The sequence below is a fragment of the Odontesthes bonariensis genome, chromosome 19, assembly GCF_027942865.1.
Source record: "Odontesthes bonariensis isolate fOdoBon6 chromosome 19, fOdoBon6.hap1, whole genome shotgun sequence".
Taxonomy (NCBI): domain Eukaryota; kingdom Metazoa; phylum Chordata; class Actinopteri; order Atheriniformes; family Atherinopsidae; genus Odontesthes; species Odontesthes bonariensis.
In genome coordinates this window covers 26009486-26023601 of record NC_134524.1, presented here as the reverse complement: position 1 = coordinate 26023601, position 14116 = coordinate 26009486, and the positions used below count along the sequence as shown (strand labels likewise).

The 14116-nt window shown below is 45.0% G+C and overlaps 1 protein-coding gene across 3 annotated transcripts in view; it reads left to right on the top strand.

Annotated features, from left to right (window-relative positions):
• Positions 1 to 14116, top strand: part of tbc1d14 (TBC1 domain family, member 14) — a 38393-nt gene that overhangs the window by 9203 nt on the left and 15074 nt on the right. For all 3 annotated transcript variants that reach the window (XM_075450530.1, XM_075450531.1, XM_075450532.1), the window contains one exon: positions 3144 to 3267. In XM_075450530.1, coding sequence (XP_075306645.1) covers positions 3144 to 3267 — 124 coding nt within the window. The remainder of the gene's footprint in view (positions 1 to 3143; positions 3268 to 14116) is intronic.

Sequence of the window (14116 nt, the reverse complement as noted above, 5' to 3'; positions counted from 1 at the left end):
GTTGATGTTTGTCGGCATGTGTAAAAGCTGTAAAAGACTCGACGTTCTGTTGAGCTGCTCGTAAAAACTCAGTGTTGTGTCACTGAAGAGCTAAAGTCGACGTTTGCCTTCTAAAGGTGGTATTACGTTGGCCCTTGCCCTTCGCTCCGTGTTGCATAGTTATGGTGGTTTTTCAGGAGGTTACTCAGGTTCAGCACTCCCTGGTTACAGTTTACCCCCCCTTAATACCATAGTTTTACTAATATTCTGGTTTCAGTCAGCGGGCAAAGCGTTTTTTGCTCGTGATCTCGGGTTTTATTTAATAAGATTTCACCTTTGCTCCTCGTAAACTCGGAGCTGACGTTTCCATTTTGTGCAAGTGGAACTCGATGGCTTCGATTACAATAGATAGTCTTGCATACCAATGGCAGCTTCCTCCAGCTGTAAAATGCGCCTCTACAACTTTCTGACTTTTAATGACTTTAAGTGAGTCGAGGAAATTGGGAGGAAAAACACTACTCGAATGTCTCCAGGCCAATATTTCCACATTCCTGGTCTGAAAATGACTCAAGGGGAGAGATTATTAGAACACTGGTTTATTATTTGCAAATGATAAGAGATTGTATGTGCTGGCTGTAACCTGAGTTATTTTTAAAGGCCTTCAGCTGCTTTCATTGTCTACGTGCACTTCAGTATCGGGAAGCAGAATGGAAAATACACAGAAATGGTGTGAAAATATGACGGAGGCGTGGATGAGTTGTTTGCACTGAACAGTAAACGCTGTTGAAGGAGATCTGCTATCTCGACTGGCCTCGGGCATAGAATCATCGGATGTGAATTATGGCCTGTCAATCGTTACTTATTTAATGGTTTGAGATTAAAAAAAGACTACAGTCTACAGGTTGTCATGGAAACGGGGGGTGTGTGTGGTTAGTTTTAGAAGCTTTCAAGGCAGGCTGCCACTTAAAAACACTAAATTAGCTTCTGTTGGTCAAGAAGTAGTATGTTTACAGCTGGCTTATTGAGTGTTTTACTTTTCTTTCCAATGAGGGACTTCGTTTGACTTTTCCTTGCGTGCTTCTATTGTTTTTTTTTCCTGTTTCGAAGAAGACTTGATGCATATTAGGGGGAGCGGAAACGACGAGGATTGAAATGACGTGACTCCCCAGCTGATTTTTGGTCAGTGTGCAAACTATAAACTCAGCATCTTCTCAAATAAAGTTTATCTTCCTAAATATCCCCAGAGTTTAAAGTAATTCCTGAAAAAGGGCTCTGGATGTCTACCACAGTAGTTTTTTTTTTTTTTTTTTTTTTTTTTTTTTTCCCCCTCAAGGTTTGTTTCTAATTAGGACGACTGCTTCTTTTACTGAATTACCACCACCATCGATGTAACCTACCTATGTGAAGCCGCTCGCTGGAGACACCACACAGCAAAGGTTATTGCCTTCCAACTAAATAGTACAAATGTGATTCACGCATCTTAGACCTAACAAAAAGAAACATTAACAGATACGTTATCTCCAATTCCGATGTTAATTTGATGCTGAAAAGAAGCATCAATTATTAAATTTTTCCCTGTTATCTGTGGCCTGTTAGATAACTCAGTAGTGGTGCGTGGTGGTTGCTGCAGTGTTTCTGTTACATTCTGTACAAGAAAAATATTTCCGAAGCCGCTTCAGTGTATTTTGATTGTGTTTGCCATGATAAGGCCTTTTTATGATGCAAATGCTGGTCTGATAGTTAAGATTTATACAATGTAATAAACATGTAGCACGCAGCCTCGACACTTTTAGTGATCTTTGCTACAATTCCTGCCCTCCCTCTCACCCCGTGACTCTTATCTGCATCTCTCTCGACTGTCACTGTTACTTCTTCTCTATTCTGGTGGTGAAAGGAGGTTTGTTAGAGGAGCTATAAGCGCAGATATCTTTTGGGGATCTTTGCTATGAACTTATTAGCTGTTTCACACGTCATATATGAGGTCAGTTTGAAGTAAGGACATCTCATTTTGGTGGGAGGGACCACGATGCAAGTGGAGTGGATGGGATTGAGTGTGTGCAGATTGGGAAATGGGATAAGGGTCATGGCGTAGATGACAGTCGGACGCTTGCAGCAGGCAGCGAATAGTGTGCGCTCCGTGTTTGGCTGCATGTTTCCTGTCGTCACCACTCTGGAGACAAACTCATAATGCTGGAGTCAGGAAGCGGTCAGCTGGTCAGAGATGGTTTATGTATTTAAACCTTTTCCACCCTCCCCACATGCTGAGGACTTGAACCTCAGGATTTCTGCACACACACTTTGGTGTGTGTTTGGTGCAAAGGGTAACTTATGTCAGCTAAAAATCTGTCAATGCCACTCGTCCACTCTAGATTTCTTCTTGGTTTCTGAGTCAAGAGAATTCCATAAAGCAGCTGCCTGGCTGAGTAGGTTTTTGACGAGATTGAACATGTGGATCCTTTGATGTGGCAGCCCTTTATTGTGCCCGATGCGTGTTGAGAGGAACCTTTTCATTTGGCCATTTTCTAACGTCTTTTAACAGCGAGGATCTATTCAGGCTTCTAATTGAAACCCGGCTAACGGCTCTGCGACAGCTCCTCATCTGAAATAAATGACAGGATTAGCTGGCTAAATGGCGCGGGGAACGCTGCTGGAAAGAGGAAGGCTTCCCAGCAGCGTTGCATGTGGTGTTACAATCCCGAGTTGCTTTCTCTTTTGTCCGCGTTTGTGAAGACAAAGAGGGTCTGGAGGGGTTTTGATGTGGGAAAACGCAACACGCGCCGAGCAAAAAGCCTACTTTTCAATTGGGTCAGGAAACGTAACTTTTCTTCACTTCTGCAGCAGGTGCTTATTGCTGCTTGTTTTATGGTTCGTTTGTTTTGCTTCCTGGTTTTGTGAGTGCTCGGACCGTAACCCGCTCACGTCATCTCACAGGTTGTTGAAATGTTCTCTGGGAGGCCTGAATGCCCTCTGTTCCTAAAGCCCATTAACTCTGTTCATGCAGAAGTCAGCTCTGCACCCATGTACTTTTGAGGACACACACTTATCCAGAGACACGGTGAACACGACACTCACTGCTGTGGCTCAGCTTTCCCCTCTGTGCTATAATGGCCTGATTATCTGTCCTCCAATCTGATTCCCTGTGTCCATCCCTGCATTCCCCCCAGGAGTCTGTTTGCCAGGAGGGTGAAGGACAGCCGGCCTGTGGAGCAGAGGGATCCCGGCTGGAAGCTGTTTGGGAAAGTCCCACCGCGGGAAGGTCCCATCAAGGATCCTAAGAAAATACAGAAGGTAAAGTCTACATTTTCCCACGTTCATAAATCACATGCTCACAGCTGCCTCGGTGAAACAACGGGCTGAATATATCTCCCACCGTGTCCATAACGTGCCGGCTGTTTCTGTTGCTGACAACTGTGTAAACGTGGGACACGGTTCAGAAAGTAGATGACAGGCCGTGACAGTGACGTCTTCCCAGTGTATACGTGACCCAACAATCAGAACTCTTTGGCAAAAGTCAAGCTCACAAAGATGTTAAGTGGAATTATTTACACTAAGAAAAAGAAATGGGCGCCTCCTATCAGTGATTTTAAGAAATAATATTGATTTTTAGAAAGTCACCCAAAGAATTGCCCAGAGTCCTATCCCAGATAGGATATCACTCCCACGAAGCAACAATGCATTTGTTTGTTTTGCAGATGATTTGGTTTGGCTCTCTGCGTGTTTAGTTTGAGCCGGTCACAGAGAGCACGGGCTTCCTGACTTTAGTAGAACGCAGGAGTTTGTCTCATCAGAAGCTGATTCCTTTGAGCTGCCCGCCGGCCGTGGTTTATGTTGCAGCGGAAGGCCTCGGGACGACTACAGGCTCAGGTAGAACATACAGCTCAAACCGGAATTAAGAAAGGTCAGAAACCTTCTATGGTGCAGGCTCTGACTTGAATATCCTGTGCTTTTTTTTTTTTAATGAAACCTATCTGGTTATTATTGTCTTTAAATTCAAAATAAACCCTCTAAAACGCCACAGGTTAAATGTTTCAGCTTGAAGTTGTTTTTCCTTGTGTGTGGTTGGCTCTAACATTGGCTGAGCAGCTGAAAGGATTTAACATGGACTCCCTCTTGTAATAGATAAGGACTGAGGGATAAGTCACTGATATGCACTAACTTTATGGGCTAACACTTTGAAAGATGTGGAAAGTAATCAAGGACATGTCGTAACTGAGGATAATCGGTTGATAGTCGGCACCGGGAGCAGAATTTGCCCCAAGCAGAAACACTCCCAATCAGTGTTGACTGAGTGATGACGGCGATATTTAGGGCACCACTTGTGGAACAGGAAACAACCACTCACTATGTGGTTTCGGCAGTTCAACATATGATGAAAGATGACGTTGGGGTGTGTGTAGAGGCACGGTGGGGATTCCTGTCCTTTGACCCCCAGTCCACCTGCACGGCGGACTGAACCCTTCTAATCCCTCTCCTGCGTTCAACGTTGAGGGCCCTGGAGGAGAATGGTACAGAGAGCCCCCTACCATCAAGATCCATTAGAAACATTAGTGAGGCCAGTCTTATGGAGGAATAAGCTCCACCCCTAATGAAGAAAACAAGGCATGAATACCGTATATTCCACACAGAATCGCTCCCGAATAAACGTTCTCACTGTGACAGCCCTGCACAAAAAAATAATCAGGTCTGTGTTTACAGGTTAGGATTTCGCACCATGTGCCTTTTTCTGTCCACCAGCGTTCTGCTACTCTCACGCTCGATCGTAAGCTTGGAAGAAGAGACAGTGAGACATTGTTGAAAACCTCAAGGTCTGAGTCCTCCCAAGATAGCCAGCTGGCGACGGAACACTTGCTTTAAAATGTCCTTTCCTGTTCAGACAGCCCACAGAGAAGTGTCTCGGGCGCAATTAAAGAGCAGGGTAGCTGTTAACTCGTAAAGTAAACCCAGAGAACAAGGAAGCAGGGTGTGATTAGAGCTTTCTTAAAGCCTGTAATTGTGCGTCCATTTGCTCTGTCTGACATCGGGGGAGGAGTGTTCCATTCTGTGTTCTCTTTGTGAGTTTGAAGCCTGGTTGAAAAGCCTGTCTGTGTGCGGTTTGTACAGTTTACCTATCGGCCCTTTAACATGTCATCCAGTGGTTTTAAATGGCTGCCCCTTTATATTGGTTTTGAAATGAGGTACGTGTGCGAAAACAACCGCACGTGTCTCCGGTCCATCTTATCTGTGGTTGTAACTCTATCCTCCACCTGTGGCGTCGGGTTAACAAGGCTTGGATTTCAAGCTTTTATCCCGCCGTTGTTGCTGTTCCAAGGTGGGAATGAATGTTTTATTTCCCAGTATTTGTTATTAAGCTGCTATAACAGACGGTGCTTGCTCATTTCTGCCTTTGAGTAAAAAGAAAAAAAAAAAAAGCTGTGAAAAATGTAGTGCTGTGAGTTGGTCTGACTCTAGGCTTTCTGCCCCTTTGATATAACTCGGGGCCTCAGTAGAAAGTCTGATGTCAGTGAACTGCTGCTGTGAACTGAAGCCGAATGGAAACATTCACTACAGGAGTTAATGATAAGCTTTCTGAAGAGGACACGATGTGGATGTGCTTTTAGGTGCATTTCCACTACAGGAACCAGGGTCTATTAGGGGCTCCTTTACTTGGCCCCTTCTGTTTCACCCACAAGCAGAAGAAAGGTGTTAAAAAGAGAAAGGTCCTCCCATAAAAGGGCCCTGGTAGGGGGGTTGTACTTCTTCAGAGCGGCCATGGCTCAGTGGTTAGAGTCGGTCGTCCAATAACCGGAAGGTTGGAAGGTTCGCCACTCATAAATTGGTGGAACTGACAGCTGGAGGGGTGTCCGTCCACCTCCTTGTCACGGCCGAGGTGCCCTTGAGCAAGGCACCGTACCCCCATATTCCCCGGGCGCTGCAAACGGCTGCCCCCCGCTCCAGGTTGGCATCTGTCTCTGAGTGTGTGACCGTGTGCATGTGTGTGTCAACCTGGATGTATTAAAAGCGGAGGACAAATTTCGTGTGTATGCATGACAAATAAATCTGATCTTCAATTCAATTCAATTCATTTTTATTTATATAGCGCCAAATACAACAAATGTCATCTCAAGGCACTTAGATAGTAAGTCCAATTCAAGCCAATTGGAATTCAATTAATTAATAATAATCATAATTCATAAAATAATCCAATTCGTTCATATAGAGCCAATTCAAAAACAATTTCCTAGCTAAGAAAACCAACAGATTGCACTGAAAACTTTTTGTTTTTCGGTCCAATCTCCCGGCCTGAGCGGCGTGCCTGAGGCGACTGTGGAGAGAAACGACTCCCTTTTAACAGGAAGAAACCTCTGGCAGAACCAGACTCAGGAAGGGTGGCCATCCGCCTCGACCAGCTGGGGTTTGAGAAGACAGAAAAAGGGGGGGGGAGGGGGGCAGGGGGCCACCGCGACGGCGGCACTGTAACACCATTCAAAGGATATCTGTTGGAACAGGGAAACACGAGTTAATGACCACAATAATATCACATATACATAAAGAGAGTAAAGTGAGGAAAGGTGTGTCAGATGAGGCCCCCCAGCAGTCTAGGCCTATAGCAGCTTAACTATGGGATGTTTCAGGATCACCTGAGCCATCCCTAACTATAAGCTTTATCAAAAAGGAAAGTTTTAAGCCTGGTCTTAAAAGTGGAAAGGGTGTCTGCTTCCCGGACATTTACTGGCAGCTTATTCCACAATTGAGGGGCCTGATAACTGAAGGCTCTGCCTCCCATTCTACTTTTAGAAACTCTGGGAACCTCAAGTAAACCTGCAGTTTGGGAACGAAGTGCTCTGTTAGGAAAATATCTTACAATGAGATCTTTAAGATATGATGGAGCTCGGTCATTAAGAGCTTTATATGTGAGGAGAAGAATCTTAAATTCTATTCTGAATTTAACAGGGAGCCAATGAAGAGAAGCTAAAACTGGAGAAATAATAATAATAATCTTAATCTTAATCCTAATAAAACATTCATATCTGATCTTTAAAAAAACCAACGTGACTATAAAAAGGTCTTTTTTTTTTTTATTTTTATTTGACAAACATGTTTAAACTTAGAAATGGTTACCAAGTTTCTTTGCACAGTACAGCCCTGTCAGCCGGCAGCATCATTTGAAACGGTTATCTGGTAGTCAACAGAAGCAAACTGGCTCGAGATTTGTGTCATGGAGAGACAAGTGCATGCTGATGTAAAGTCTGGACATGTGAAGGCAGAGAAGAAGATGTAAGAGCCTCAAGAGCTTTCACACTGAAGCCTGCTCATTCAGGCCCGACGGGATTAGAAGAGCAGAGGACTTAGTGGCTGAAACCTGATCCATTACTCTGGGGTTGATTAGAGAGACTGTCAGGGAACGGCAGAGCGCAGAGCCTTCAGTTGCAGCCATGGTGACTAACAGCGCACGGCAGCGCTGATTTGCTGACACACACACGCAGCAGCCATAGACCTGATGCAGAGCGGATCAGTGTAGCGTCACTGCTCAGAGAGAGGGGGGAGGAAAACGGGGTATCATGCTGCTGCCGCATCCTTTCCAATGCGGGGTGTGTCCCTCCATCGGCAGCCTGCCTGTCACCTCCTGGGTGTCCTGTTACCAGGAGTGAGACCGCTGGAGCAGCCGTGATGCTACGCTAGGGTTTTGAAAAAAAGCGAACCCCCACCGGACTGGCCGCCTGTAAGGAACCGCAGCGTTCATGGTGAGTGAAACGGCAGCATTCTGAGGACAAGCGGCCGATCTCGGTGACCCGCTGTCTCTCTCCTTGTCTGGCAGAATCGGAGGGCACCGGTAGCTCGAGCTTGAAAGGGAGGCAGAAGAGGAGAAGAGGATGGCTCGAGTTTCACATAATAGCCTCTTTCAGCTCATTGTAGCTCGGTGCTTTGCGTGGGAAGCAGGGTGATTATATCTCTAGAAAGATAAGAAGAAAAAAAAAGTCTTTTTAAAAAAAAAAATGTTTTTAATTATTTTGGGATGTGTTGATTGGCTAATGTTCAGCCAGGAGATGATCCGTCTTTACTGCACAGATCCTGTCCTGTAACACTAAACCATGTGTAGCAGCGTTAGTTTTTTGAGGATACCAAGGATTTCCTCGTGCTGTTTACACTGATGCAGTTAGACAGCTCGCTGCTGAATCACTTTGTCTCACGTTTCTTTACACTTTCCAGTGAAGCATGCTGAGATGAAACGCACTGGTTTATATGTGGATGTTTGATGCCAGTGTTTGTAGATCCATTTGTTTGTCTGGAAGCTGTACATTTTCTCCTATTCGTCTACCAGATCGATACAGCCCTGATCGGACTCCTCGTCAGCCCCGCTGTGGTAGCTGGAGGTCAAATGTTAGTGTCAGCCGCTGTGTGAGGAGCTGTTAAATTATACATAAGCAGACAGGACAATGGCTCTAAATGGATGAAGATGAGAAAATCTCCTTTTTATTGTGTGTAGTAATCCTCCTTTTCTCAAACTCGTCCCCCCATTGCCACAAGCTATTTAGCTGTCATTGTATCGTATCATCATAATGCACTTAATAGGTACATTTAGTAGAATCATAGTCCACTGGGAAATTTGCCCTCTAAATGCCCACATTTAAAAGTCGGCGCATCTGCGGATCGGTCGCTCTTTGCACTGGAGCAATGGCAACAAAGGAGGGGAAGAGAGCAGCTAAAAGGCTTTTCTGCCATAAGCGGAGGAGTTTATAGACCAGGAAATGTTTGCTGTCCCTGAGCACTGGTATCCTCCTTATTCTTCCTTCCTGTAGTCCTTCAAAAGGGCTGCTGCATGCATCATGCAGCGTTGCACACACACACACACACACACACACACACACACACACACACACACACACACACACACACACACACACACACACACACGTGTGAGTGCTTGCTTCACATCTTTCTAAGATAAACCCTCTGTGGAAGAACCTTTTTTTTTTTTTTTATATTTTAGCTTGAGTCAGAAGCATTCTAATGAGGCAATGAGTATTTCCTGACTTTGACGATGTGTTCCGTCAACATGTGTAGATGCGCCAAACTGAGATGGCAAACGGCGCGCTCACAGGTCGAGTCTGGTCCCTGCAGTGATTTGTACAAGTCTCCCCCCCCCCCCCAAAAAAAAAAAAAAAAAGCCCTGCTGGGTTCAGCCCGTTCAGTAAATGTTGTTGAAACGAGATTTGAAATGTCAGTGGAGGGGTGACTGATGCGGTCGAGGGAAAGGAGCCCGACTCCTGCCACACGCGGACGTCGTCCCGCATTTCTGAGTGCAATAATGAGACAGAATGCGACTGACGTGGTTTCAGAGGTGGGGCTCCTTTGCAGCAACACCAGTACTGTTCTGGCTGCTAACTGTCAGGTAGATTTGTTTCGTTTGACGTGAAATGAAAACGTGACTCTCGCATGAAATCTCTATAATGTCTCTATAATGTTTGTTGAACGGCTCCGTTTCCTAGAGTTTCAGCATTTGATATGTCGTGGGTGCCTGTTCTGATCAGTAAACTGTCCTGCGGTTGCTCCCACGTACACACACCTGACTCACTCCCTCACTGTTCTCCGCTCGCTTCGCTTGGCCTCGGGCAGCTTCTTGTAAAAGGCGGCGAGTTGGAGCAGTTTCATGTGAAACGAGGTGAAGCAACCTGCTGTGTTCTTCCACCACCCGTCTTCCATTATTCACAAAGCCTGTTTCCATGAGGATTGGGAACGTGATGTTTCATGCACTTTTACTTTGACTTCTTTACTGCACATGTTCAAATCAAATTTATTTATATAGCACATTTCATGTACAAACAATTCAAAGTGCTTCACATAAAATAAAAGCATTGCAGCAGGGAGTGGAAGAAGCATTAAAAATACATAAAAGAACAAATAAAATAATTTAAATTCATTTAAAAACAAGCAACAGTCCAGATAAGTTCAAAGATATCGTGCAGATTTCATGCATAGACACATGAGAACAGAAATGTTTTTAACCTGGATTTAAAAATGTCTCCATTTGGTGAAAGTTTAATCTCCACTGGCAGTTTGTTCCACTTGTTTGCAGCATAACAGCTAAATGCTGCTTCTCCATGTTTAGTCTGGACTCTGGACTGGACCAGCTGGCCTGAGTCCTTGGATCTAAGAGCTCTGCTGGGTTTATATTCTCTGAACATATCACAGATGTATTTTGGCCCTAAACCGTTCTGGGATTTGTAAACCATCAGCAGGCTTTTAAAATCTATTCTGTGACTGACTGGAAGCCAGTGTAAAGATTTTAAAGCTTCTGTGATGTGCTCAGATCTCTTAGTCCGGGTTAAAACTCTACCAGCAGCGTTCTGGATGAGCTGCAGATGTTTAATGCTCTTTTTGGGAAGTCCAGTTAAAAGAGCGTTACAGTAATGGAGTCTACTGGAGATGAATGCATGGATGATGTTGCTTCATGTTGTGAAGCTGCTTACAGACGAGATGGAAATCTTCTGCTTGGTGTCCTCTTTAGAGCGCTTCTTCACAGTAGTCAGTAGTTTTCAGCTGTAAAGGCAGCAGTCAGTGCAGCCAGGCACCCAGAGAACTCTTACATCACTCCCAGGACACCGTAGAACTGTACCGAAGGCCAGCATGACGAGGCATGTTGCCCCAGCGCCAGGTTAACATGGGATACAATAGCTGTTCCTGCTAAAAGCTAACCCTCAGGGGACCCTGACTGAGAGAACAGGTTTCTGCCTTTCAGTCTCTGAATACAGTGGCTGTCATTTCCGTCTTTGTTTCTGCTGCTGGACAGGGAGGCTTTTCCGTGGAAAAGTAAAGACGGAAAGAAAGCGTAACCGTATCCTCCTGCATGAAACCCGAAGGTGTGTCGGCTTCGATGAACTGTACGTGTCGGCAGACTGGATGAAATCTAAACAAAAACATGGCCGAAATCAATGATGGTTATTTATCTCGGTTTTGTCTTGAGATCTAATCAAAAAATTTGTTTACCTGGTTCACCTGGTCATGGCATGCTTTCTTAGTTCTGACAGAAATGTGGCATTCTGTTAAATGAAATGACAGATGAAAAGCGGAGAGTTCGTAAAGGTTATGGAGGAAGTCAGGAGGGCAGTGATGTGCGTCTCACTCGTAGTATCAGAGGAATGTACAGTGAGGTGGCGGCTTTTGTCTTTGCTTTAATAGCATGACCAGAATCATTAGGTAGTTTTCATCATCATGCCTGCCAGGCTGCCCTCCTCTCCTCGTGATTCTGCCTTAACCGTGCTTTTCTTCCCCCCTCTCTGCAGTATCCATTTTCAGTCACCATGCAGACTGGTTAATCCGTTTTCCTGACGGCTCACACCGTCTTTAATGAATAACGACAAACGGGAGCACATCACTTGCTTCTTTTTCTCCATCTTTATTAAAACACACAACCGTTAAATACTGACTGATGGAAACTGCTCACATGAAGGAGAATTGTTTTACCGTACCACCTCAATATTATCGATATTTCTGACGTTTTAACCGACAGAGTCGGTAGTGGAAATTCTTCAGTGTCAAAGCAGTTTCACCCACTCTGTTCTATGAACATTTCCTTTTGATTTAAAGCTCTTTAAAATTCTGATCTCCAGCCTTCACTTTGCTGTTGGATCAGAATCCAACAAAGTTTTTAGTTTGAGAGTTTTTCATTCTCTGGGAAATCGGGCTGAGATTTGCGGGCCTCCTCTGTTAATGGCGACTGGCAGCAGGTGAATCTTTTTTTTTTTTTTTTTTAATTTCGTCGTCACTTTGACACAGATTTGGACGAATGCGAGATAAGTGAGGCAGAGAGATAAAGATGCTGTCAGCGTAGAAGTTTACCCTTGAGTCAGATCCAGCAGTTGAGGAGCAGTCCCCCAGTAGCTCTCTTACAACCATTTTCTTTTCTTCCACGACCTTTGCCCACGCTTCTTCCTGTCTTTTGCATCCCCTTCTCTCTGATGCTCAGACCTCAAAGCTTTTAGCACTCTTCATTTGAAGTATTCTGTTTCTCCTCCCTTTACCGCTGTTGCATCAACTCTTATTTCCTCTGTCGTCCTACATTGAAGCGGGATCCCTGCTGCATCAGGATCTTCTTTCTTTTCTTTTTCTTTTTTTCCTTCTGCTAGACGGTAAACGCACTAAAAAGAAAAGCGCAGAGGGCTGCTGCTTTTGCGTTTATCGCTCTTCAGAAGCTCCACAAGTGTCTCTTGAGAAGTTCTTTTATCCATCACCGCAGTCACTCAGTGCTTTCAAGCCAGGAGACCTTATTTATAGTTCTCAGAACTATGACAGGAAGTATCCCCTTCCTCCCAGGAGGAGCCATCAATGGGAAAAAAAGTGCAAGGTACTCGGTCAGATCCTTGATTTTAGCAGCAAATAGAAAATGGTTTAAGGGACAGGATGGAAACGAGAAGGTTCCCCGGGTTAGATCTGGGTTGGGGTCTGTCTGTGGGACGTTCACAATCAGAAAGCCTGCATATTCGGTTAATTGTTGGTTCTAAATTCAGTGTGAGAGTGCACGGTTGTTTCTGTGTTGGCCCTATTTAGGGTGTACCCTGCCTCTCGTCTGATTGCAGGTGGGATGGCTGGGAAGCTGCAACATATAGGTGACCTGCAGGGGGTGTGCAAGCGTGCTTTTGATGTTTCGATGTTCGGTATCGTCAATTTCTCGCACCTCGCTTGGTTTAGGGGCCTCGCATACCATCGACGATACCCCCGCTGTCACTTTTTCTGTCACGATCTTATGATAGAAAAAAAAAAAAGTGCTAACCTGTTCTATTCACCCCATATTTACCGTGTCAGAGTATCGGACTCCTTCTGTTTTCATCCTGTAGATCCGGCAGCAGCCTTCCGGTCTGAGTGATCGGGTGTGCCCCCCTTAGAAATCTCAGGTAACGAGCGTCCAACAAAGGGAAGTATGTGAGCTGTTACAATGAGAATGGAGACGTTTGCTCATGTTAACATGAGGCGAAAAGGTATTTTCAGCCTTAGGGGAGAGTTGTTTTGTGAGAAAACACCCAATCCCCTTCATTAAATCTCAGAGCTTATTTGGTCCATTTTAGCTTTGCTTTGATCGAGTTTATGCTAACTTGCTACTAGCTGCCATGTGTCTGAGCTTTCAACCACGATGTTGGTGGAGATTCTCAGGCTTCCCGGCCACGACAGTCCTATGAGCTTGAGTCGAGGCAGCTGGATGGAGCTACAGGTTGTTTGGTCCACCTCTTTACTTCCAGGCTGAAGCCCCTCAGCAGCTGCTGGACAGATTTGCTGTGAAGGTTGGTTTGTAAATGTATGTTTCCCAGAGGATAAGCCGTTGTTGACTGGAGACTAGACTACCCCACCTAAATAACACTACTTCTTTATCTTTCTGTGCTTTGAATTGCCTTACAAATGAACCTGCCTTTCCTTCTTTGGGCTGAAAGAACAGAAAATGAGTGCATCTTCCATAAAACTGACCTTTTTTATTTTTTTTATTGTTACCATTAGCTACTAGCATTTGAGCATTTGTCGCCATGGCTACCTCCGCCGAGTCCTTTAGTTTGAAAGCTGTTTGATGTCCTTCTCTGCGAGGAAAGAAAGGTAATTGAATTCCGTTTATTTGTTCCCCAAGGCCAGTGAAACGGGCTCAGCAGAAAGCAACACAAAAACAGATTATTAGTGCGAGCTCTAACGGTTCTGCATGGACACACGCTCTCTGCTGTAGGAATGGATTTTTATTTTTTTCTGCCCGTGTTGTGGCGTGTGCAGATCAATGCCAATGGTCCCACGGCAGCGCAGTGTTTGCGGACCGCAGCCTGTTTTCATTAAACCTGCTCAACGGCCACACGAGGCTATTTCTGACTCTCAGCACCGCGTGTGCTCATTCATATTAGATTTGCTCTCTTTATTGTAGGCTCCTGGTTCATTAGCGAGACTGTGTGAGATTTTTTTTTTTTTTTTCCCGGAGACCCTCCTGAACTCATTGTGCTCTGTAATTCTGCGCACACAAACAGCCTGTAAGTCAGCTGATGGTCGGCCTTGTGTTAAACCGCTCGATGCCCTTAGCTGTACCACTCCGTCACGTGGCCCCGCTTCCCTACGGGAGTGCATCGCACTCTTAATGTTGAAGCAAAAAAAAAAAAACGGTGCACTCATTCGACACCAGCTGACAAATGCTCAT